General features: G+C 42.3%; 2 protein-coding genes across 2 annotated transcripts; both read right to left on the bottom strand.

Annotated features, from left to right (window-relative positions):
* Window positions 1–4,073: 4,073 nt before the first annotated feature.
* Window positions 4,074–9,356, bottom strand: LOC308153036 (actin-related protein 2/3 complex subunit 5-like protein). Its single transcript, XM_080526124.1, has 4 exons — window positions 8,839–9,356; window positions 7,487–7,559; window positions 5,031–5,207; window positions 4,074–4,195 (listed from the first exon to the last, which is right to left on the bottom strand). The coding sequence occupies exons 1-4, from the start codon at window positions 8,976–8,978 to the stop codon at window positions 4,133–4,135; spliced, it is 453 nt and encodes a 150-aa protein (XP_080382250.1). The 5' UTR covers window positions 8,979–9,356; the 3' UTR covers window positions 4,074–4,132.
* A 3,110-nt stretch (window positions 9,357–12,466) lies between these two features.
* Window positions 12,467–25,553, bottom strand: zer1 (zyg-11 related, cell cycle regulator; the record flags this gene model as incomplete). Its single annotated transcript, XM_080526541.1, has 15 exons — window positions 12,467–13,317; window positions 14,119–14,221; window positions 15,314–15,411; window positions 15,789–15,977; window positions 16,380–16,495; window positions 17,387–17,506; window positions 18,630–18,671; window positions 19,309–19,524; window positions 20,005–20,178; window positions 20,584–20,730; window positions 21,555–21,669; window positions 23,483–23,656; window positions 24,037–24,473; window positions 24,826–24,976; window positions 25,387–25,553. The coding sequence occupies 15 exons, from the start codon at window positions 25,551–25,553 to the stop codon at window positions 13,260–13,262; spliced, it is 2,307 nt and encodes a 768-aa protein (XP_080382667.1). The 3' UTR covers window positions 12,467–13,259.
* Between the last annotated feature and the right edge of the window lie 682 nt (window positions 25,554–26,235).

The following is a 26,235-nucleotide window of genomic DNA, read 5'->3' as shown; positions in this document are numbered from 1 at the left end:
ATTGCAGCAGGCACTTTACAATGAGACCCCCATGGTTCAGAACCCCTCCCATCATGAAAATGCAGTTAAATTCTATTAATCTCTCTTTTTATGAGGCTTTGTTGTAGGATTCATAATACACTATCAATATTTTTTTTGCTAAACTGAGTTTCTGATTACAATTACAGCTTCAGGTCTACCACAAATGTTACATTATTAGTGTTCAATATAATATGCATGAAGTAAGCGCTATTCTTGGCATTTTGGTTTCATTTGAATGCACATTTGCAAAACAAGGCCAAAATCTAATGTTCAATTTAATTTTCACAAACCAAGACTCTCTCTTTAACAGCAGTAGTATCCAAGTTCTAAAATGTTTTATACCTTTTCCCTTTTCCATTTTAAAGTCCCCCAATTAAAAGTGTGTGTTCTGAGTCTGGCCCAGTCAGCAGACTCGGGAAGCACATCCCACCCCTGGAGACCAGGGTTCTGTCATCCTTAGAGACCCACACTAATGTTTGAAAACATGTTTATGTCTACACTTACTCAACTATCGGTCGTAAAATCATAACTGAAAACCAACAATGGTTGCAGTGTAAAAAGCCTCTATATTACAGTAAATGTACTTATCTGTACAAAAACCATAAGAAAAAACAATCAAATCTAAATATAACATATTTTATCAGTTTTTCTGAAATGATTTGGCAAATTGTTGGAAACAAAACAGACCTCCACTTTGCAAAATGCATTATTGCTTTCATTCATAACCATTTTCAAAATCAACGTACACCATCAAAACGACACACACACATTGCTTAGCTCATCTTTAGTTTTAGCAAAGTTGGAGCAAAGTAATATCAGTAACAGAATCTAATGTGAGGGTACCCAGTAAACAAAGAGTCCAAAAGACGTCCTCAGGGAAGCAGGAATGTGGGTTCAGATGACGTCTTATGGACTACAGAAGACGGTTCGTCCTAAAGACGTCATCTGGACGTCCTAGAAAGACGTCATCTGAACCCACATTCCTGCTTCCCTGAGGACGTCTTTTGGACTCTTTGTTTACTGGGTATAGTCTCAGTCTGTATGTTGTGTGTTCCCCTCGTAGTGACAGGTAGACTGCGGACACTGCTGCCCACTCCCAATCCAAGAGGCGGTTTTCTATGAAGGAGATATGTGGTCCACATGCTCAGAGCATGTAGAACCCTCTCCCATGGTGGAACATAGAAAGGTAGTCATGCTCAGAGCATGTAGAACCCCCTCTCCCATGTTGGAACATAGAAAGGTAGTCATGCTCAGAGCATGTAGAACCCTCTCCCATGTTGGAACATAGAAAGTTAGTCATGCTCAGAGCATGTAGAACCCCCTCTCCCATGTTGGAACATAGAAAGGTTAAGGTAGTCAACTTAGCTAACCGTAATTGTATTTTGTAAACCATGTGAAAGGGATATTTATAATATGTTTTAATATGACTGCAGATTTGTAAGTTCGAATAACTGTTTTTGAGAGCACGGAACTGAGAGCAAAAAAGTGCCAAATCTATTGAAAACTCGATTACCAATAGATATGGCACTAAATGAATGAATGAATGAATGGACTTTATTGTCATTGCTACAGTACAGGTACCAAACAACGAAATTTATTTGGTTGTATTTGGTTTGCCTCAAAAGAATAAATGCCAAACAAATATTTAATTTCCACTGATGTTATTTGTTGGCAATATTTTTATTTCTACCAGACCAATGGATTTGATCTCCATCACACAATTGTAATCTCAAGCTATTTCTCTCAGAAATTGAGAATGCAATCTGTGTCAGAGGCAATATCTTACTGAAAGCAATGCTACAGGATTTCTGCCACTAATTCTTCATATTTAATATTGTGAGTGTTGACTGTATGGTTCATGATTCTAATCAATGTTTTATCTGATTACACCACATAGTCCTCAGTTTAATGCCAACAAACTTTTGCTAAATCAGCTTTTGCTCATCTGTCGAATCAGGTAAAACTACCCGTTTTTGACTGGTGATTGTAATATTAGTAACTAGTGGCTGAAAATATAGAAAATGTCCTGTAGTATCCCTTTAAAGGTTGAGCTGAGTTGTGTATGAAGTGTTGAAAAACACTTTATACAAAAGGTTTCACAGTTTGTGTGAAATGAGATCTTTGAGAATTTGCCTATGAATGAGAACATACAAATTGTTTTTGCAAGAATATGTGTGTGTGTTTTGACAGTTATCCAACTCCATTTTCACTATGTGGAAAACGTCTCAGTTTAGCAGGAGGTGGATGATTCTGTGTCCGTGTTCCAGGGTCAGTCTTAAAGTAGAGCTTGGCACAACTCTCTCTATATATGGGCCTCTGCCAGTGCTGACCTTGACACAGAAATCCTATTGCAAGATAAAGAACCCAAAACCACATCTCTCATTTCCTCCTCAAACAATTTCTTATGGGCATTTAGAGGTATTTTAGTCCTAAAATAAATGTGCCAAATCAATTGAGAAAAACTGTAAACATTGACATGCGCAAGGCAAGCACTCATTCTTGTGACACGCAAACACATCTAGTAACACTTGACGCACACGCTCCCTGCAGGGTTGGGTGGTAACTAACTTTCCTTCCTTTCCATCATCCCCCAAGAAACACTAATGTGGATGTATTAGAACAGTCATGTTTGAGGAAACTGAAGATGAAACTAATCAGGCGAAAATGACTACCATCTTCTCCTATATACATTGACAGTCATGTCCTGTTTGGTACTATGTGCTTTAGATCCCACCTTAAATAAACCAAAACTTTATAAAGCATTCTTAAACCCTTTATAAGACTGACATAGATGAACACATCAATGTAATCTATAATCCAAATCAACAATCTCATATGGTACCTTGGCTGTGGTCAATTCATAAAAAATAGTTTAGGGATATTTAGTTCCCTTACTGCGATATTTGAGTCAATACGGCCCCTTTCATTATGAAAATCTAAAACACCTTACAAACACTCCAAATCTAAGTCCTATCACACTTCTATGCCTCTCTGAATCATGTTCAGTAATTGTATTGTGCTATAATCCACTTTTGAATATGCATGTTTTGATGACATCACATCATCAAATTCACCAGTGGATTTTGACACAACAAAGTGACTTAAGATACTGGTTGTTCAGGTGTTCCTACTTCCTATATAATATGAATTTGTCTATGAATGATTTATGAGGCATCCATGTAAGTTTTATGAAGGATTTTAAGGAGGCTTATAGCCTTAAAAGGCACAATCTGGGATCTGCATTGATTGATGGTCATTTTATTCCAGGGGAGAAACATATTTCTTGCCGTCTGCAGTACTGTCCTATTTGTGTGCGACACAAGGGCAAATAATTAACGTAAGTTCTAAAACATAAACTTTTAATGCAACACAATCACGACCAGTTAGCCAAGAATAGCCTATTCTTATGATTATTAAAGGATGGATAGAGTACCAAGGCTCACCAAAGTTCTTGCAATGCGCGCTTCCACATTCCTACAGTTCAACAACACTCAATAATCTTGCGTTTCCCCCCGGCTATCTACCCTGTCATAACCCAAAACAGAAGGTTTTTCTTATTAATCTAAATGTTTGGGCCAATTTCTGCCAACTTTGACAGGGTATGGCGAGATAATCACTAGTTCAACCAGGGCTGTGTTCCGATTCTCTACCCTTGTCCTGAAGGAATATGGTGGAGACTCTCCATGCTTGCACGAATCCAATGCGTTTAAAGGCCTGGGGGAGAAGTGCTACCCTGTGGGTGAAGGGTTGAGAACTGGAACATCCTCCTGTCAGAGTTGGCAGCAGTTAGCCCATCTATGTGGATATCATGGACCATCAGTGCTTTTTACAGCGCTGTCTAGGGATTTGGGAAGGGTTCCATTTCCCCCGCCCCCCCCTCAGCTGTATACTAAAACAAGGGGGCAAGGCAGCCGTTTGCGACTTTAAAATAGGTCATTTGTTTAAAGAGAGAATGTGTCATTTTTTTTGTCTGTTGTCTATTTATGTAGTTGATGGGTTTCATCTTCCAGAAGAAATGTATCACGGTAACCTTGAGCTCCTCTCCCTCCCACACAGGCCGTTCTCCTCTGGCCTGCTGGAGGGCTGCTCCACAATAACAACACTAGTTCTCTCAAACCAACTTCCTGGCTGTCAGAACCCGGAGGATAGACCCTAAGCCTCCAATGGCAAAAGCCTAAGTAAAGAAAAAGAGAAGAGAAAATAATTACAATTCATATTATAAACAAATAGTACATTATCAATATGAATGGTTAAAAGGAGGGATGTGAGTGTACTGGACAGATGGTCACAACATACAACATTCCATCTGGAACTTGGGAGGCAATATTTATTGGTTGTCATTTCTTATAGACCCATTCCATGTGAGCAAACAATCCTGATCTGCTGGCAGACTCAGTACAAATAAGCAACGTGAATGAAATGCAAGGTGCTGTATAATGAAAATATTAGTTAAAGACAAATTAAATACATTTCTGAATACCAGAATTCTTCTACGGCGGGTGTTACTCGGTGCTATATGGAAAATGAAGGCACACAACTGCACACTTTTGCCCATGTATCCTCTTTGGAGGGCAATGATATGTTCATACTTAGAACACTATGACCATACTTTGTTGAATAATGATTTTACCACCTTTTAAAGGGTCAGTCCAGACAACTCTGACTGCTCTGATTTCAGTTACAACCTCTATCCCTACGTAACACACTGCTGTGTGATTTCAGTTACAACCTCTATCCCTAGTAACACACTGCTGTGTGATTTCAGTTACAACCTCTATCCCTAGTAACACACTGCTGTGTGATTTCAGTGACGCATCAAGGAACCTATCCCTACGTAACAATACAAAAACAAACAACTGTGACATTTTGTCTTGTGAGAAATCTTCACAATGCATCCAAAAACCAGCTTTATCTTACGCCTACATTTACCTGGAAAAACAGAGCATAACGTAGCCAGTTATGATGCAGTAAATCTTATAAATTGCACCTTTAAGATAGGGCTTTCACACCTTTTCATGCCACTGCAGGAGAACAGCACTACTGTTTTCAGACGGCTTCTCGAACCCTCTGTAGATATACTTCATGAGCAGGTCCACCCCGTTCCTGTCGAGAGACTGGACAGCTGCCTCGATGTCGCTGTTCTTGAATGACATCAACACCCTCAGAACGATCGCCTGAGCTCTTTCCTGAAAGACAGAGCAAGTGTGAGAAACTATGACACCCTCTCCACAGTGGACATTCCCACGAGGCACCAAGATGTAATGAAAGGAATATGAGAGGGTAACATGATCATTGAGCAGCTGACGTGCCTTGTATGCCTTTTGGTTAGAAATGATGGTAACCCTTTATATCACAGCAGCCTTCATCTGGTATTTACAACCGCAAAAAAACCATGGTAACTGTGTGGTGATAATAAGGGGTACTTTTCTGTCACATACCTCAAGAGATTTAGCCACTTGATAACTACATGGTACTAAATACCACATATGCTTGTGCCAGTGAATGTAAAAGAAATATCAAGGGAATTATTACGCAATCATCAAAAAATAACAATTTCACCCAGTACTTTTAAAGTAAATACCTGCTTAATACCAGACTGTAAAACACATGTGATCAGTGGCCTACAGACACGCATATATAAAACGTTCCTGGATGTTAAAATCAACTGGCTAGTTAAAGTAACCAAAGGTTGACCAATTGTGTGCCATGCATCGTCCTTGCCATTTCTCCCGGGAATCCATTTACTTACGTAGGTTATTTTATCTTTTAAATATTAGGCTAGGTGCCAGTGTCATAAACTTGTTCTTCAAAATCTAAAGCTACCCATTACTACTTCAAACATCCTGGATGATTTGTTTTCAAATAATCTCTAAACTCATCATGAATGTCATCTCCCAATTAAGATTCTGGGAGCACAGGCGTCCCAAACAGAAATAAGGTGTTTAATTCATAGCTTTCAGTCACGTGGTTTCTTCCCTAGCAACCACCAACCTGACGGGCAAAAAGTATCATAGCAACATGGCGAGTGGACGCAAACGGTTAATAAAATACAAAGGTTCCATCTCACAAAACATAATGGAATGTCAAAACTTTGACGCTCAATATCTCTGAACTACCCTAAACGGAGATAGAACCTTATCATTCTAAACGGAGATAGAACCTTATCATTCTAAACGGAGATAGAACCTTCTCATTCTAAACGGAGATAGAACCTTATAATTCTAAACAGAGATAGAACCTTATCATTCTAAACGGAGATAGAACCTTATCATTGTAAACGGAGATAGAACCTTCTCATTCTAAACTCACGAGTTATCTTCAGTTGATGGATTTGACTTAGGGGGCATTCATTTGAAGTAACGTAATGAACATACAAGTAACAACAACAGGTTAATGCAGCCAACCAGCCAGCCAAGCAAAGACCATGACTATGCCCAGTTTATGCATTATACACTCTAATATAATTGTTAGATTGCCAGGGTATTCGCTACAGGTTGTTGTATACATATACGTTTAATACGAAACTCGATCAACCGGGCGTTCGGGAGTTCTACCGCTGCTGGACGGAACTCCCGCTGACAGCGGGTCGAGGGGATATTTCTACCCGGGAATTCGCTCATTGCTGTGTCCACGGTGATAGGAGTGGAGGATCGACTCCATTCAAACACTTTTCGATTCCCTGGTTTCTCCTCTTTCCGAACACGTTGGAATTTTTACCGTAACCCCCGGAGAATCAAAGTTATTAAGCCGCAAAGGGTGCCTCCTTGACCGGCTTTGACCGTGAATAACACCGGCTATGGAGGTGCTACAAACACAGTTTTAATTTCTCTAAATTCACCATCAGTATACGGTCATTTTGAGCCCTTACACACCGCGCTGACACCCCGAGAACATATACTTTTAATACGAAACTCGATCAACCGGGCGTTCGGGAGTTCTACCGCTAATTCGCTCCTTGCTGTGTCCACTGTGATAGGAGTGGAGGATCGACTCCATTCAAAAACTTTTGGATTCCCTGGCTCCTCCTCTTTCCGGACACGTTGGAATTATTTTCCTAACCCACGGGAAATCAAAGTTATTAACCCGCAAAAAGTGGGTTTTGCCCGTGGGTTTTGCCCGCAAAAAGTGCCTTTTGCCCGTCAGGTGGGCGTTTCCACTATGCTGTGACGTCACATGAAAGCTATGAATTGCGGTTTCAAGAGCCAGCGATCACAATCTAGGTGTTAGCCAATTCAGCAGCTATATAGCATGACATTTTCTCTCTTGATTGAATGGTACATCGAAGAAGTCACCACAAAACAAAACCAAATAGTTTTACGTGTAAAATAGAGCCGGTTCCTATTCTGGTCACCTCGCCCCAACTGTCAAATCACTCATGTCTCCGACATGTAATGACAGGACAGACTTCCTGCTGAAATCATTGCTAGTAGGGACTGCTTCTGGTCTGAACACATCAAAGCCTTACTTTTATTGCTGGGTTCTTGCTGTTGATTGGAGGGTTCCTCAGAGCAATGTGAAAAGCTGTCATCATGTCTCCTGTGCATTATAATTGGTTAAGGAACACAAGACCTCTTATTATCTACATTCTGACTAGATTGTAATCCCTCTCTCTTTAATGTCTATTTTTTTTAGCACAATCTGGGATTCAGGAATCTGTTTAATAGTCATTTCAATTCATACCCATTGATTCCTGAAGAATAGAACATAGAAATACATCACGATCTTAGCACAACTGTCTTACCCTGTCATAAGGCAATTCGGTGTTATTATTCCATAGTTCCAAACATGTTTAAACCCATCATGCGTCCTTGCACCTAGTGCCCTGTGTCTATGCATTTGAGAGGGGTTCCATTTTCTCAGTCTCATCCAACCCCTCAGCTGTACCATAGAACTATACTAGTGATAATAATAAAGATTGTACATGTAGCCTAATCAAGTTACATTTCAGAAGTGTAGTGGGATCTACTTTTGCTTCATCGCATTCGAATTCGTTAGAGGTTTGCTTGCATTACCCCTAGTATCGGGCTCCATTCCATGTTTGGCAATGCTAGGGCTTTGGAAGGGAGGGTTGGAAAGGAAAAGCAGCATCCACTTCATAGCTTTGGAACTGCGTCAACATCTGACTGCATGCACACCTGTGTTTCATCTCCTGTCTATGTCCAGACAACTTAATACGGCCACTTCTAATTGAGCTAACTGGCCCATGTCAGTCGTCTGTACAGGATTCACAGTATCCTGAACATCCTTCCCTTCGAGCTAGCCAGCCGGCATGTTTGTTAACGTTAGGTCCATGTAGTCCCAAGCACAGTGCCTCAGGTGATTTGGGTCCCAGTGGAAACCTAAAAGGTGCTAGTACGTTCATGTCCTTGCATATAGCCAGCTAGCTAACAGCAGCATCGAATGAGTCGTGTCCAGGACAGGACCTGATCGCAACGTCGGCGGTTCGAACCCCGGCTGGCCACATGTCGATGTGTCCTTGGGCAAGACACTGAACCCCAAATTGCTCCCAATGAGCGGGCCGTCACTTTGCATGGTAGCTTGCCGTGTGTTTGAATTGGTGAATAAGAGGCCGTAATACTGAATGTTTAGGTCACATAACTACACTGCCGTTGCGCTGCGCAGGTTCATATATCAGTAAAGTGTTCAACCAAAAGAACTACGGTATAATAATGTAACCGTAGCGAACGATCTCATCTGCTGATCTGTGCGACCTGGAACGCCACCGCTGACATGCGAGCTGTGTTGCCGTAACTAACGAAGGGCCGGGGTATCATAATAATATAATAATAATAATAATAATAAGTGTAAAAAGGATATTGCCTGATGAGGTTGTCCACCTCCCCCGCGTCCGGTCCCTGGTTATCGGCGGCTTCGTCGTGATCGTCAACGAATTTGTTCTCGTCAAATTCGTCTATGTCCACCTTCCTGAAGCGCGACGACAGAGTGTTTTTCGCCATCGGTGGCACAGATGTGGGGGGTGTAACACCAGCGATCTAACGTTAAGTCCTCCACAACGTTCCACCGTGTCACACAGATCCAAGTTGAGATCAGAGGGTTTCGGTTGGGGTCTCTAATTATAGCGAACGCAGCAGATACGTGTTTGTGTTAGTCTCTGGTCTGCCTGTCCCTTGTACGTTTTTTCCCCCAACCGTATATACGCCAAAATGTCAAGTACTCTCTGTGGTTCAACACACGGTAGTGTTGCTGTCAGTGGTGTCGATGTTGACGTCCGTCCATCCTGGAGAGTTTCTCTGACATCGGGGACCTGCTGTCTGTGTTGTTGTTGACCCGTGAACAGTAGAAATTCACGCGAATCTGTGCGAAGCGTTAATGTATCATTTCCAGATCGTCGTCATCCGTCTTCTTCAGTGCGATCGGCAACCGATCACGTCCGGGTCACGATTATAGGGCCTGGCGTTCGTACATTCGCTTTGGGAATCTGATCAGCACTCATGGAATGCCTCTTATCCAATCAAATGGGTCCCTTTTATGACGTTGAACCAAGTGTGCGCTCCGGCGCTCTCAAAGCACATTTACGAACGCAGAGAGTCCTTTATAATAAGATGAATTAAATACCGTACTGTACTCTCTATGATAGTAGACTCGCGTATACCAAGAATGATATGTTTTATAATACGGACAAAAACATATTGATCATAAAACATTGTTTTATTTATTTTTATTTGACATAGGCCTATCAATTGCTGATTCATTGAATACAATATGTTTTGTTGCCAGGTTCATTTGTCATATTCCTATGACATGAAATTGTGTGTTTTAATAACACATTTCTACCAGTTTGTTAGATATTTGTGTAATTTCTCCGGCAGCAACACAATCGTATTCAGGTTTGCAATGAGATAAGTAATGGTATTATTAAGAAGCTCAACAAATTGCCAGTGCGGCTACTAACAACTAGAACAGATGACAATGAGAAACACTAGTTACAACCACTCAAACTTTATTGGTTATCCGTCTGAGATCTTAACCAGAGAGTATAAAGGAATTGAATCTACAACAATAGTGCTACTGAAAGGAATTCAAACTGTGATAGTGGGCCATGCTTTAACCTCTGCCATAGGTAAATGTACAGAGAACACTTCATTTGACACTTCTGTCATGAGGCCTATGCTGTTATTTCAGTTTGTGTTAGTGGATCAAACCTGGGTCTGTCATGACTGGTTATGACATGCAGTAGATTGTGAACATGTCAAGTCAAGTGCTACTCACATTTGTTTAGAAAGTGTGCTCCACACACACCTGAATTGTTTCATGTTTTCCAAATGTGATCTGACCATGTAGTGCTAAACATCTGAAAGCCCACAGCCTAAATTACCTACACAGGACAAACCAACCAAGATCCATCCTTTCATTGGTGCAATGTAACTCTCCCTACTGAATATTTGCGATTACAATGTCTGCAAAATCGAGAGTCAGAGAACAAAACTTGTGGCTCTAACAATAATACAATATATGTTTATGTTTCTATAAGCCTGGCCTATTTGGCTTCCCATTTAAGAATAAACTCTCCATAAGTGTGAAAGAACAATATAAATATAGTTGAACCAGGCATACAAAATCACATGGAAAAAGGCTTTTAAGACAATGTACATGAGAACATAATTAATTATATTCTAATGGATCAGATTAAACCGATTTTTGAAGAAGTTAAGGGAAATTCGAAGTCTGACTGTTTTAGGACTCAGGAAATGAACAACATACAGCTCAGTGTTGGACAAACAAACTGTCAGCCTTGTGTGTGTTGTGTCAAAGGACCTCAGGATGGATGTCAGCTGACTGAGGATGGGAGAGCAGCTGTTAGGTCATGTGGTGAGATGTATTCCTAGGGAGTGTCAGCTAGATGGTGTAAAGGTAATACTTTACATTAAAGGTACACAAATGAACATTAACTGATGTAATAGTTAATGATGAACAGATACAGTGGAGTTAAAGGTCCAGGTATGTCGTTTTGAGTGTTTCTGCCCCCGCTGGCCACACTAACATTTAAAAAACGTGCATACTCAACTACATTTTCAAATAGCACCAAACATGTGTGCATGTCCTTGTAAACAAACCAAACGTGAAAGAGGCACGTAAAGGCCAGTGTCCTACCCGACACCATAAAATGCTTTGGCTAGTGAATTATCATGGCCTATTTTAAAGCTAAAATCTACATACTGGACCTTTTAATAGTTAACATATATATTAAAAATGCACTCGCTTATGCATGTAATATGCAAATGAGCTGCAGTCAAGCGTAGAGCAACTTCACTTCCTATTTTACTCTCATGAACCAACAATGTTATAAACATTATTGATAAAGTATTTGCTAATTGTGAACATACATGTATGTTTGTTCATCTGTTCATCATAACTATCATACAATTAAACACATTGTTAACCACTACACTAATTAATGTTAAATCATGTACCTTTATTGTAAACCTTTCATCAATGCTAACAAGATCTAAACAACTTTTTTTTTGTCTGCAAATGTAAGCAAATGTCTTTAGTTTGGCAAATGATTGAATCAATATTTCAAATGTAAAAAATGTAAATGTAAAAGCGTTATTTTTCATTATTTGGTGATTTGGGCAGAGAGCTATCGATCTACTACTACTCAGAGGTTGTGAATCTCACTGAAAATTATGTAATGCAATGTATAAGGGTATTTTGAGTGACATAATGTGGCAGAATGTAGCGAAATAATTTAGGCTTTATGGTAGAGCTTACATTTGGCCTACATCAAGAAGTACAGTAAATTTTTATGGGGATACGTGTGGCTGTGGGTCTGTTGTTCTCCTCAGAGGCGTGGTTACAACACATGGCCCGGATGTACCCACTGTATGCATGCCACGGGACTGCTGTAGTCAGGGATACTGATGCCCGGCCACAACATGCTTACATGGCCACAGGCCTAAATGGTTAAGAAATGTAAAAAGAAACTGTTTCATAAATGTGTTGAACATAAATCACTTTCAGACCTTATATACCCATACTATAAGCAAATTAAAATCCAAACAATCCAAAATGAGAGCAATTAATATGAATTACAATTTAGAACAAATAAATTCAGCATCACAGCGGAGGCCATGAATTCAGGTTTACATATTTACAAATCCAGCATCCATAATTCTCAAGCAGCCATGTCTGTGAGATTACAATAACGTGTTCCAGGTGTTAGTTGTACGGTCCTTACTGCCTTACATTTCTCACCGTTCAGCTTTTATGTCAGTGAACGGTGGATTATTTAAGTGAAAAACGGGCAACCGAGTCTAGATATAAAGAGAAATCATAGGAGTGTTTATAATTATATCATAAAAACATCCATACAGAACATGAGACAACAACTTCATATATGTACAAAGAGAACAAGGAGGTCCTTCCCACTGCCATTGGATCAGGGAAGACTTCCTCCGGGCCACCGTAGTAGTGACACCCCCTCCAGTGTGGGATTGCGAGGCCTCACAGAATGGCAACTTCACTGCGCAATAACGACTGTCCACAGATCAGTGCTCAAGATAAAACTGTTCCCCACCAGCTCACGGAGTTGTCCTAAAATGTCCTCACCAAGAGGGCCAAGGACTCAGAGAAGGAGCAGGGTGGAGTGATGGGAGCTCTTTGCTGGAAATGAAGCTTATACAATTTAGGGCCCCAAGTTTAGACCCAGTATTATACAATTATGGGGAGAAAAGATGACAAATACACATACATTTTTGTTTCCTTTTAAAGAGGCAAACACCTCAGTATTTTGTTCCTTACCATAACACACACACACACACACACACACACACACACACACACACCCACACACCCACTATGTCCTTGCACACACATTCATGTACAACTCGCACACTCTCTGGCACACTGACACACTGACACCCACCCACACAAGGACCGACACCGACCCATAAAGCCAAACAAACCAATAAAAGAACACAAATCCATTATACAAATAATGCTCATCATGTGCAACACAAAAAGAAACACGCACACACACACACACACACACACACACACACACACCAACCCAGTGCACCACATTTCAACTTCCTATAGTGTCGTTGTAACAAGGTTCTGTCCAGAAAAGCCTGGTCAAGAGGCAAAAAAACACAGTTGCTCTGCTCTACAGTAAAATCGATGCACACCATTGACCCTTGTGGTGAGAAGAAAGTGAAATGGGTCCTGTGAGGGTTTGCCTTTTGTTCGTTTATTGCTGCTCCCCTGACTCCCGTCGTTTACCTTGTGGTCTCCATAGGGTCTTCTTTGAAGTTCTCACATTGCTCCATCACTTTCCTGAAAAGAGAGAGAGGTAAGAAGCATGGTTCTGGTCAGAACATGATTTTTTCTCTCCAGATTATGAAAGTGCAGATTGTAAGCTTTCAAATGATGTGTCATACAGCAGCTGCTAATAGCTAGTGCTAAAAAGGAACATCTAACTGCATGTTAAGCACATCACAACATGCTGATATGTTCATCAATGCTAAAAACACATAACTTCACATAATTAGATGATCATACAATCCTTGCTTTTGAACACGTCCTAAAATGTTAAAATTTACGTTTATTTATAAGGCATGTATCACTTACCAGGAGCCTACGGCAGACAAGACAGTAAATGCAATTCACTAATTCTAAAAGTTTCTGAATAAAGTCCTTAAAAAAAAGTTTCTGAATAAAAGTCCTAAAAAAAGTTCCAAAATAAAAGTCCTAAAAAAAAAGTTTAAAAGTAAAGGTCCTAAAAAAAGGTTTCTAAAGTATTTAGTGATCCTAAAACTGTTGTTTGTTATATCGAGTGGGCTCTTTAACACTTCAACTTTCGTAATATGGCCCAAAAAACTGAAAACAATGTTTTTGGGGGAAAAATAAGCTTTTTGCTACTTGAGAATGGCCGCCATGCAGCCCTTTTCACCAGACCGGGTCACATATGGAGCCGACCTGATCCACACCAGACAGACAGCTAGAGGCAGCTGGCAGTTTGGGCTAGCAGTGTTTTAGGTTCTACATCAGCTTTCCTGACCATCGTCAAATAAACGACATCACACAAAAACCAAAAAGCAGGTCCTGAAACAACGGAGAGGTCAGGTTCAGTCATACCGTGCCATGTCCTTCGTCTCTCCTTTTGAAGTGTCCAGTTCCAGAACCTTCTCTAGGAGTGCAATCCCTCCTTCTTTTATCAGCAAGGGGCAGTACTTACTCGCTGAGGCAGGAGAAGAACAGAGGAAGAAAATATGGTTCAATATGGTTCATTCATTTCCCACTTAAATGGTAAATGGACACTTATTCTAAAGCGCTTTACAGCAGCCTCTCATTCACCCATTTACACACACACATTCACACACCAATGGCGCCACCTACCAGGCAAGGCACCGGCCTGCTCATTGGGAGCAATTTGGGGTTCAGTGTCTTGCCCAAGGACACCTTGACACGTGGCTGGCTTGGGATCGAACCGCCGACCTTGCGATCATTAGACGCCGGCTCTACCTCCTGAGCCACAGCCGACCACTTACCTTATGTTATGTAACATCTTTGGTGTTTATTAATAAATCCAGATGTTTTGTAATGGGATACTTTACCCAAAATACTAATTAACGGTGGAAGAATAAAATGGACATGTGCAGTTGAGGTAGGATCTGAGGTAGGAGCCCTGAGCTAAAAGTTGTAGCCAAGTTTGGAGCTGCCAAGAGAGTATAATGGGGGGATGTACTCACAATAAACTAGACATGTTCACAATAAACTAGACATGTTCACAATAAACTAAATATACTCACAATTAACTACACTGCACAAAAATATAAATGCAACACTTTTGGTTTTGCTCAAATTTTTCACTAGTTGAAATCAAAGACATAAGACTTTTTCTATGTACACAAAAGGCCTATTTCTCTCAAATTGTGTTCACAATTTAATATAATATATCCAACCACCTGACAGGTGTGGCATATCCAGATGGTGATTAGACAGCATGATTATTGCATAGTGAATTGAATGTTAATTTCTCTACCATAAGCCGTCTCCAAAATCGTTTCCAATTCCAATTCTCTGAAACGCATTTGGAGACGGCTTATGGTAGAGAAATGAACATTCAATTCACGGGCAACAGCTCTGGTGGACATTCCTGCCAATTGCACACTCCCTCAAAATCATCTGTGGCATTGTGCTGTGTGATAAAACTGCACCAAGAGGTAGTAGTGGGGGATGTACTCATGTTAAACTGACACCAAGAGGGAGTAGTGGGGGATGTACTCATGGTAAACTGACACCAAGAGGGAGTAGTGGGGGATGTACTCACGGTAGACTGAAACCAGGTTGAAGAGGGCCCAGGTGGCCCAGTGCTGGCTGACCGGGGCGATTCCTTGGGGCAGAAGGCGAAGGATCGGCTCAAAGGATCTGAGGAGAGATGATGTTGACATGTCATTCAGGCGATGCTATCATGGCGTGTATTGAAACCTACTCTCCTGGGCCCAGTTGTTCAAAACTTTTCATCTGCATCAGAATGATCCCAATTCTTTTCTTTGATCCAGGATCAGATTGATCCGAGGCTCAAAATCAGCCAGGTAGATCTGATCCTGGGGAGGGTGACGCTAACTGTTAGCCTGCAGTGCCTGAAGCAATGTATAGAACGGATGAGCACGAATGCCGACACTGCTGGCATGTAAAGACAATTGAAGGTAAGAGGAATTTCACCCAAAAATGGAGCCTGACATTCAGGCTGAAAAACATTTAAGCGCCTTTAGGGACTGATAACTGGGGCGCCGTGTGGTCACCTGTAGTTGATGTTCCGACGAGAGGTGACGTCCCAGCTCTGGATGGCGTCCCACATTTTGTCCATGACCGTGTCCCTTTTCGGGTCGTCCATGGCCCAGGCGTCAGGCCCGTCAAAGATGATGTGGGACAGAACCCCACATGCATTATAGGACACCTCGATCCCGTCCGCCTTACTGTCCAACAAGTTACTAATCACAAGAGAATGATCGTGGTCAGCTTGGCGTAGTATAAGGCATAGAAGACCATTCAACTAGGACTTCAATACGTATTGGAATGTATAAATATGTATCTTTTCTATTTCTGGGGATTAATGAAACACATTAACCGTTTTGAGCTGACTGCTATGTGCAACCTGGTTTGGTCAATTTGATGAATTATTGTACAAAAAACTAAAAACAACCTACATTTGGTATATAGCTTTGTGAAAAGTTACTAGCAAAACAACTAAACCAATGGAGAAAGCAGAAAAGGGCCTGGAGTATGGCACAGCAGTAGTTTCACCAACTCTGGAACCGTATACAGCGCCTTGCAAAATGTTTACATTTCGTTGCTTCAAAGCCTGAAATTTAACGGGATTCAGCTTCTCTTACCTGAAGACGTCGATGAACTGTGCAGTGAGCAGCTGTGGCCTCAGGGCCCTGACCTCAGCCACATTACCCAGCAACCCCAGCATGTTACGATGGAGTTCCTGTTTGTCTGGAAACTCCTGGTGGGGGGTAGGGAGGGGTTACAAAAAGGCTTTAAAACTAACCCTTAGAGAGAGTGTCAAAGGTAGTTTGAGAAGGTGGATAATTCAAAGATGAAACATAATCTGTAAGGATGACAGCTTGACAGTAGGGACGCACCAAAATGAAAATTGTTGGCCGAAGCCGAAACCGAAATGAAGGAAACTTGGCCGAATACCGAGTGCATACCGGCATTTTTTGCCAATTTTTGTACGAGAAGGATGGGACAGGGATGAGAGAGAAGGATGAGACAGGGATGAGAGAGAGAAGGATGAGACAGGGATGAGAGAGAAGGATGAGACAGGGATGAGAGAGAAGGATGAGACAGGGATGAGAGAGAAGGATGAGACAGAGATGAGAGAGAAGGATGAGACAGGGATGAGAGAGAAGGATGGGACAGGGATGAGAGAGAAGGATGAGACAGGGATGAGAGAGAAGGATGAGACAGGGATGAGAGAGAAGGATGAGACAGGGATGAGAGAGAAGGATGAGACAGGGATGAGAGAGAAGGATGGGACAGGGATGAGAGAGAAGGATGAGACAGGGATGAGAGAGAAGGATGGGACAGGGATGAGAGAGAAGGATGGGACAGGGATGAGAGAGAAGGATGAGACAGGGATGAGAGAGAGAAGGATGAGACAGGGATGAGAGAGAGAAGGATGAGACAGGGATGAGAGAGGAGGATGAGACAGGGATGAGAGAGAGAAGGATGAGACAGGGATGAGAGAGAGAAGGATGAGACAGGGATGAGACAGGGATGAGAGAGAAGGATGAGAGAGGAGGATGAGACAGGGATGAGAGAGAGAAGGATGAGACAGGGATGAGAGAGAGAAGGATGAGACAGGGATGAGAGAGGAGGATGAGACAGGCACCTGCAGGCACTCCAGGAACAGGCTCATGCCCCGACAGTTGAGGAACATCTGACAGTTGTCCGGCGTCTCGTCTGTGATGTTCCACAGGGCGCTCCAGGAGAACTCCATCACCTGGTCACACTGGGAACACAGCACCGCCATTCTGTCACTTAGCAGTTCCTTTTACATTGACATTTTTGGGCATTTAGCAGTCGGAGGACCTGTCGGAGGAGCTGGTCAACACGGTGGTGGAGCTCGGTCACCTCAGGTGAGCCGGGGGTTCTTAACATGACTTGGACCTGGGTCAGTGCTCTCGAGTCAAACTCACATTTACATTTTACATTTTTGGCATTTAGCAGACGCCTTTATCCAAAGCGACTTACAACAAATACATTTGACTAAAGTAAGTGATTAATCTATCCACCAGTCATAGGAGAAAAAAGTAATCCATGCTCAGGCCAGGGGCCATTGGCATTCGACATGCTTTTTTTGGACACTGGGGAAACAGTACAGGGGGGAGTTTCTCACACACACCGTCACATGGACTGTGCTGCCTCCCACCTTAGACTTAGCTATCAGAACCACTGTGTGTTGGTGTGCATGTGTCAGTCCTGGGTGGGCACTACCGGTACATTTCTGCCCTGGTGTGCACGTATTTTTAAGTGTGTGGGTGTGTGAAGGGGGGACCTTAGACACTTAGGTACAAAGATCACACACCACACATTTGAATGAACTTGACTTGCAATGGTTTCTATTGAAGGGGGATGGATGCACATAAAAATATATATATAATATAATAATAAAATATTTGCAAGTGGAATGAGCTTTGGCCTTATGGCCTGACTCCAAGATGGTGGCTGAGGTACTATTAAAATGAGCTGTGGCTCAACAGAGACAGGTTTTACTGGTCCCTCAATGCCATTTCAAGCACATGTCGTACCGCTGAGTGATATGAACAAAACGTTGCACAGCCATTTAAAGAAGACATTGGGATACTCATGATTGGCCAATGGCCTGATCTAAACAACCTCATAGATAGAAACAACGGGCTTTCACACCGAACATCGAATGAAGAACCATCAACATCATCAACGTTGGGTGACGAATGGGTGGGATGAACAATAATGTCACAACAAGATGGCTTCACTGGAAATGAGGATAATATCTTCCACTACAGTATCTGAAAAACACAATGTTGTATGAAAAAAAACCCGCTGTGGCGGTGTGAAAGCCCTATAAGAGAGAGAATAAGACGGAGACTCACCATCCTGTCCTGTAGCTTCTTCTGAATCAGATTCAGCATCGTCTGACAAACAAACAGTCAGTAAGACGCAACATCATAAGACTCAATGTCACAAGACGCTACATCACACGTATCAATATTGAACGAAGTAGCTAATATAGGTATTCATGTTCTGAAGCTTCCCATGATTATACCACTAGGCATCCACATCTCTGAAATATCGTTGCACTTTGCAGTCATGATTTTCTGTGGATCCAAAATGAAGCATACAAAAATGAACAGCTGTGTGTGTGCACATGTATGTATGTTATGTGCACTGTTTGGTCTGTGTGTGTGTGTGTGTGTGTGTGTCCATGTATGTTTGCATGTTATGTGTACTGTTTGGTCTGTGTGTGTGTGTGTGTGTGTGTACATGTGTCTTTGCATGTTATGTGTACTGTTTGGACTGTGTGTGTGTGTGTGTGTGTGTGTGTGTGTGTGTGTGTGTGTGTGTGTGTGTGTGCGCGTGTGTGTGTGTGTGTGTGTGTGTATGTGTGTGTGTATGTGTGTGTGTGTACATGTATCTTTGCATGTTATGTGTACTGTTTGGTCTGTGTGTGTGTGTGTGTGTGTGTGTGTGTGTGTGTGTGTGTGTACATGTATCTTTGCATGTTATGTGTACTGTTTGGTCTGTGTGTGTGTGTGCGTGCGTGTGATGTACCTTGACAAAGCCCATCTTGCCGACGGCCTCTTTGTGGTGGTTGTCCACCTGGCAGACCAGGGCGTTACAGAGGTGCACGGCGATGCGCTGGATGGACTCGTCCTGCCGGGCCGGCTCCAGGATCTTCAGCAGCAGCAGGTTGACCCTCCCGTACTGGAACTCCAACTCCTCTGGGATGCTGAAGTTACACAGAGTCAGGCAGCAGTTCCTCTGGACCTGGGGGGGTTAGGGTTATGGGGGGGAGAGTGAGAGAAAGTGCGTAAGGGACGGAGGGAGGGAAGGTTTTGATGGAGGATTTGATGCATCTACTGAATGTGTGTCTCTGTATTCAGGAGAGGTTTTCCACTCATCTGAAGGAGTTGCACATTTTTGTAACAGTCCCTCGAATAAAATTAGAAATGAGAAAACGTTGATCGATACCGGACTGTCCTTGAAGTTAAGTCTTATGAAGGATATCATGATCAAATTTGTGCGCACACCAATATGTCATTAAGTGCTGTTTTTTCAAGAAGCTAATGTTGATATGCAGGTGCACAGAATTAATAACTTGATCAAGACCCAAGCTCGGGTCCAAACTGCGTCCGTTGCAATACAACAGTCCACCTTTTGGAAACAGAAACAGAAAGTGTGCTGATTTTTCTCGTGCTGTTCATCTCTAGGACTCTATTTGACATGACCGCTGACCCTTGACCTTACCGTGACCTCCTGGTACTGCTCCATGCCGTTGAGCACCACCTGGATGACCTGCTTGCGCAGCCGCACGCTCTGGTCGCTGCGGTACTCTGTGTTGGTCAGGTAGAACAGGGCCGCACTGCCCGTCACCTGGATGCTCTTGTCGTACTTGTGGCACTTCAGAGCGGCGATCACCAGCTGAGGGGACGACAGCCAGGTCACAATCACAATCACAATCGCTTTTAATACTGTACTAAAACAAGTAATAAAACACAATAGTAAAATGATTTGGCTTTGGTTCCTCAACATTGACAATTGCAGCATTCAGATACAAAACACAATGATAACACAATAATAAGTAACGTGAGTAAGTAAAAAAAAGTAACCCTACATTGATAAAGTAATAAAGTCATGGATTTTACAGTGGTCTCAATAGTGCAAAAATGCTGTGCAGAGTACGATGATGTGAAATGCAATACAAATGCAATACATAATACAATACAGTACGTAGTAAATACGTCCTATGATATACAGTTTTGCATGAAATGGAAATGGGGAAAGAATGGGTACAACATTGAGTTTTTAACAAAGAGGGTCTCTGACCTGCAATGCCCTCAGAAGCTGGCTGCAGTGCTGTATCCTGGCGATGTCAAACAGCTGGTTGATGGCTCGATGGGCCAGCTCCGGGCGGAACTCTGTGTAGGCCTCGATGGCATTTAGCACCTGTTCTTCATTCTTAGAGCCTGTCACCTGAAGGGAGACGATGTAACCATGACAACGGCGGGAAGTTAAGCCCCCCCACATAACACAACGATTAGACACACAGGCGCACACACACACACACCCCACCATATCCATTTATGAATGAAGACACCATCCATCGACATCAGAAGTATTTGAATTAGTCCCTCTAAGTGTTTATATGGCACACAACATAAAAGTTTGACGTTAGTAAACAGACTGAAGAAAGAGCTTTTTTCCCTCAGGACATAGGACTGCTAAATAAATAACACACACACAGAAACACTGTCACAACCCCCCCCCCCCCCCCCAATGTTCTTCTAAATGTATATCTTGAGTGTATAATTCATTTTAATCAATTTTTTCTTACCTTAAATTCATTATATTCGATAGTTTAATACATTTTAAAAATATATTTTCCTATGCCTATTATACTATTATGTTATTATATTCTATATTTCGAGGTTATTTATTCATGTTTATATGCATCATAGATGGAGCACCCCCCCAGCGAAGGTATCTGACATGATTGTACTTATATAACCGTAGTGACAAATTAACATCTTGAGTCTTGAATCTAGTCTGAGCTCTTTGGGAGAGTCCACATGAATAATGCAGGCCTGTAAGGGCTGGTTCACAATGTGTACACTTACTTTTAGATATCTCACATGTTTATCTTCCATGTTGTTATTATAACACGCATATAAACCCGCCTCGAGAACTTGAGAGATACTAGCCTATATATCTGGAAACAAAGTGTCAAAATAGCGACGCGTTCTTTCCAGCTCAAGCAACGCAATGAATAATGAATCTAGTCATGGAGAAAACTTTACCTTGTATGCAGGGATGTGTGTCACGTTACACAGGGTGGAATCGTACAGCCCTAGAAACTGCAGAGGCCTCTTCAGCTCCTGGAAAGGGTAAATGCTGCTCTTGCAAGGCTCGATGCTGAAACAAAGAAACATGGAATATGGACCATGTAGGAGGTGAGGGACGTCCAGGGTTCCCATACCTTCTGAAACATCAAATTCAAGCACCTTTCAAGGACTTTCAAGACTCAATTCCCTCAAATTCAAGGACCCAACCATCATAGTTTGAGACAGATCTAGATGAGAATTTATATAATAGGAACTATCCGCTCACAGACAACAATTAAAGAGAGAGAGAGAGAGAGGGGAATTCAAGCACTTTCAATGACCCATGTCAATTTTCGATCTTTATTTTATTTTTTCTAAAAAACTTTTAAGACCTTGACTTCTTTTTCAACAACAACACAGCTCCTACCTCTCCAGGGGGGTATTCCACATACGTTGGATTAGTATATTCGCGATTAAAAGAAAAGCCTCGTTCAGGCAACTCGTGATTGGCATTCAAGCCTCAAGTGATTCCTTGAATGAGAATCAGCCTTGTGTCATCAGTGTTCACACAAGACCGGTTTGCAAATTCACGAGTTGGGCGTGCGCTCGTAAGCAGGAGCCCAGAAGAGACGATTGTGGAAAAGAAGATACTAGACTGGAACGTGACAGCGCAGCGCTACTACTTATTGATCTTTATGAAGACGAAAAATAAGATGAAATACTGGCGCAATTAAAAAAAGTGAAATACTGCCGCAATTAACAAGGCGGGGGAAATGGTTTCGCAAGAAATTGCTGACCGATTAAATGCATAGGTTATACTAGCCCCTACTTATTGTTTTATGTTCATATTTTATTAAATGAATATTCACTACTGTGGTGATATCAGCAGCAGGCTAGATGTGGTCAGATTGTCACGATGGCCTAGTGGCATTAACCGCTGCCATGGTATCAAATCGTTGTTTTAAGACAGTGGTTCAAATCCCTCTTCTGACACACTTTTTACTGCATTTCGTTGTCTGGTGCTTGTACTCTAACAATAAGGTTGAATCTAATCAAAAAATGTATGTAGGCTATAAAATGATGGTGTAGGCTACTTTACGAGAACTGACACGATTACAATGGTAATGAACCCTTTCTATCTAGTAAATGATGTTCTTCTAACTGGACACTGGATTTGGCATAGATTATTTTTTTTATGATTACTGATGGATAGATGATTCACTTACTTACACTGATATATATATATTGTAAATCGAGTTGCATGAAGGCTTCGGTTATTTTGTTTTTGTTTTTTTTGTTTTGTTTTGATGAAATCAAGTATCAAACCGGCAACCTTCAAACTTCTAGCTGGCTGCCTTAACCCCTGCGCCAAACACACCATTATGACATTGTTGATGCAAGTTAATAGATATACCGGTACCTATTTTTTGACACCTTTTTATTTATGTATCTATCAAACTATCTATCTCGTAAAAGGTGGGAACTAATATTTCCAAAAAGACACTTGACGGAACTGTCGTTCGGGATTTAGTTTCCGCCTGTGAGACATTTTTGACGCACGTATTACTTAAACCAGCCTGTAAACCTGGTCACTACCAGGTTTGTTCTGAAGGATTGGTTGCATAGCAACCAAGCAGCGAATTATTTGAGCCACATTCATGGAATGGAACTCGAGCTGAAATTATTGCGAATTTGAAAAACTAGCCCGGATTTGATTTAATCTGCCTTCTAGGAATACCCCCCAGGACATCCAGTCCAGGTGGTGTCAAAGCAAAGCACTTAACACTATCATCAATGAGCCAGTTGAATTCATTAGGCCCTGAACATCATTTTATGAATTAAGCCCATAACATTATCAATGACCCCGTTGAATGGATGAAGCCCTTAAAATCAGGAGGGCTCACCTTGGACGTCCCATGGCCTCCTCAAAGTGTGGGACTGTGCAGTTGTCCAACATGATGTGGCCCGAGATGTCCAGCGACACCAGGTGGACCAGGCCTTGCACGATGGCGGTCAAGATCTTACGGGTCATCTTGAACTTGGCGGTGCGGCGGCTCTCTCTGGAGATGTCCAGATGCCTGAGGAACGCCAGGTGTATCGGTTTCAGGCTACACCTTAACAGTCCCTCCTGAGACATCTATTACCCCCTGTACTGTTTCCCCAGTGTCATAATATATATATATTTTTTATTTTTTTTTATTTTTTAATTATCAAACAAATCGTCCTTCTTCTAGCATGACGACTGCCAATGGCCCCAGGCCCTAAGCATAGATTACTTTTTCCTGCTATGACTGGTGGATAGATGATTCACTTACTTAGTCAAATGTATTTGTTGTAAGTCGCTTTGGATAAAGGTGTCTGCTAAATGCCCCAAAATGTCAAACATAAATGTGAGTTTCTAAGTATGACTCGAGAGCACTGACCCAGGTCCAAGTCATGTTAAGAACCCCCGGCTCACCTGAGGTGACCAAGCTCCACCACCGTGTTGACCAGCTCCTCCGACAGGTCCACGTTGTAGAGCACCAGCGAGGCCAGCCTCTCCTTCCACTGGGCCAGGAAGGCCGCCCGGGGCAGCTGCACCGCCGACAGGTCCAGGGAGGTGAGAGCCGGCAGGGGCTTGAGGAGGGCCTCTACGTCCACCTCTTCAGGGAGACCCCCCAGGTTGAGGAGCCTCAGCCGGTTGAAGCCCTGGAAGTTGAAGGATGCTGGGCTCCTCTCCTCCTCTTCCTCCTCCTCGTCTTCATCACAGGCCAGTGGAGCGCCGCCCTTCCGGTAGAAGATGCGGCCGCAGCCGAACAGGCTGAGAGACACCAGGGTTTGTCGGAAGCAGGCCAGCGTCTTCAGGCTGCGTGCTGATAGGCTGTTGCAGTAGGTGAGGTGGAGCTCAATCAGGTCCTGGAAGGTTGGAAAGTAGCTGTGTTAGTCAAAGACTAACTAAGAAGTGTGATGCGTAGGCAAAGCAAGTGTCTTTGAAACAGATTCATAGCGCAAAACAAGGATTTAGCTGACAAACTATTGACCTTCCAGTTAAAAGCAATTCAAACCAAAGACAAAGTCTAAGGGGTGAACCTGTTAACCAATGAAAGGGAAAGCTTAGCTTTGGGGTAGACATTTTTTAAAATAAAGTTTTATTTTATTTTATTATTATTATAATACTTAGTCATCTCAGGCAATGCAAAAACAACTAAATGACGTGGTGCAGGGGTTCACTTCACATTAAAAAAAACATTTTAAACAGAAAACTCACCTGTTTCCCAATGGCTTCCAGGTCCCTGTCCCGCACAAAGTCTTCCCTCAGCTGCACCCTAGTGAGCCTGGTGCTGCGGGGGTCTGAGAACAGCTGGAAGAAACCGTCCTGCGGTTCAAAGTTACTGTCTGTGTGGACCAGCTCCATGTATCTGTGAAGACACAGAGGACAAAGTGTGCTGCAGCAGTCAGCCATTGTGCAGAGACTTAGATCTTACTGACCTAACCTGACATACGACGCTCTGTCAGCATAACACAACCAGCCAGTTCTAACAAATGGAGGTGATATGATCATTTGTGAAAAGGCTCCTGAATGGCTACTTATGAAATAATTGTTTCAGCATCAAAATAGTCTACTTTTGAGATGTGTGTCAAGCAATAAATACTGTATAATGTGAATTATGAAATATGAGACATGACAAACCAACACGAAAACAATATGACTAGAAAAAAGGTTTTGAACAACTTTGCCTGCAATATTTTCAAAGTGTAGGCTATAGACTACTAGTAATACAACATGTAACAACTCCATCCATTGGCGTCTCCTTCATGGTATACGTACGTGTTAACCAGCTTGTCACAGATCTCACTGGGCAAGAACACATCGGAGCGCAGACAGAGCTTGTTCCTGTCCCCCAGGTAGCACATGGTTCTCCTCAGGTTCCTCAGGCAGAAGGCTGTGGACAGAGCCATCAGGCTGTAGGGGTTGTCCCCCGCTTTAGCCGCCATGCTGGGATGCTCTCCGTGACCCTCTCCAGTTGACTACAGGGCAGAGCAAGTGGCCTCCTCCGGGGCAGGTGATCACCTGGGAGAACGATCAAAGGGGAGCCATCGGGACAGGCGAGATGATGCTTACAAGAAGCTGAGCGCTCGACACCCTCCCCCAAGCTGCCCTGTAGTGGAGACAAAATAAAGACAACTCGTTACTTGACATATTTGGAAGTGTCTAGTGTCTGTAATCTAGTGAAATGGTCATCACAAGCATATAAGTTGCTATTATTAAAACGAATCTAGCTACATTGTGTCATGAAACTTTCGTGTTCATTACATTAGGCCTGCGTCTTCTTCATTTGGATATAGCTAGCTAAGCTCTTGCGCTTATTTGTTAATTTTAGGCTAGACTCTTCAAAAAGTAAAATTAACCATTATAGCTTGCAGCTACAAAACGCCTATATGCTGTTGCTTAACAATGTTGCTTAACAATGTTACAATGTTACAATGTTGCTTAACGATGGCTACAATTGGTTGTCGGTGCAAGCTTACTGTACCTAGCGACCCACCGCTGAATGTCGCTTAGCCGACTAGCCACTTACCTAGCAACCTAACTCCATTATTCCGATGAATAATGTCAAAAGTTTACAAGCGAAATGCCTTGAGAATGACAGTGGGTTTACTACAGTAAAAATGTATA

This window comes from Nansenia antarctica (genome assembly GCF_963989245.1).
Source record: "Nansenia antarctica genome assembly, chromosome: 3".
Lineage (NCBI taxonomy): Eukaryota > Metazoa > Chordata > Actinopteri > Argentiniformes > Microstomatidae > Nansenia > Nansenia antarctica.
The sequence above is the reverse complement of the archived record's forward strand: the minus strand, read 5'-3'. Positions and strand labels throughout refer to the sequence as shown.

What these genes read in the sequence shown, in the direction of transcription:
- LOC308153036 (XM_080526124.1), bottom strand. Translation starts at nt 8,978, where the DNA reads ATGGCGAAAAACACTCTGTCGTCGCGCTTCAGGAAGGTGGACATAGAC. An exon ending in GCAAGAACCCAGCAATAAAA is followed by an intron (nt 5,208 to 7,486) that starts GTAAGGCTTTGA and finishes TCTGTCTTTCAG; the next exon opens with GAAAGAGCTCAGGCGATCGT. An exon ending in TCCTGCAGTGGCATGAAAAG is followed by an intron (nt 4,196 to 5,030) that starts GTGTGAAAGCCC and finishes TTCTTTACTTAG; the next exon opens with GCTTTTGCCATTGGAGGCTT.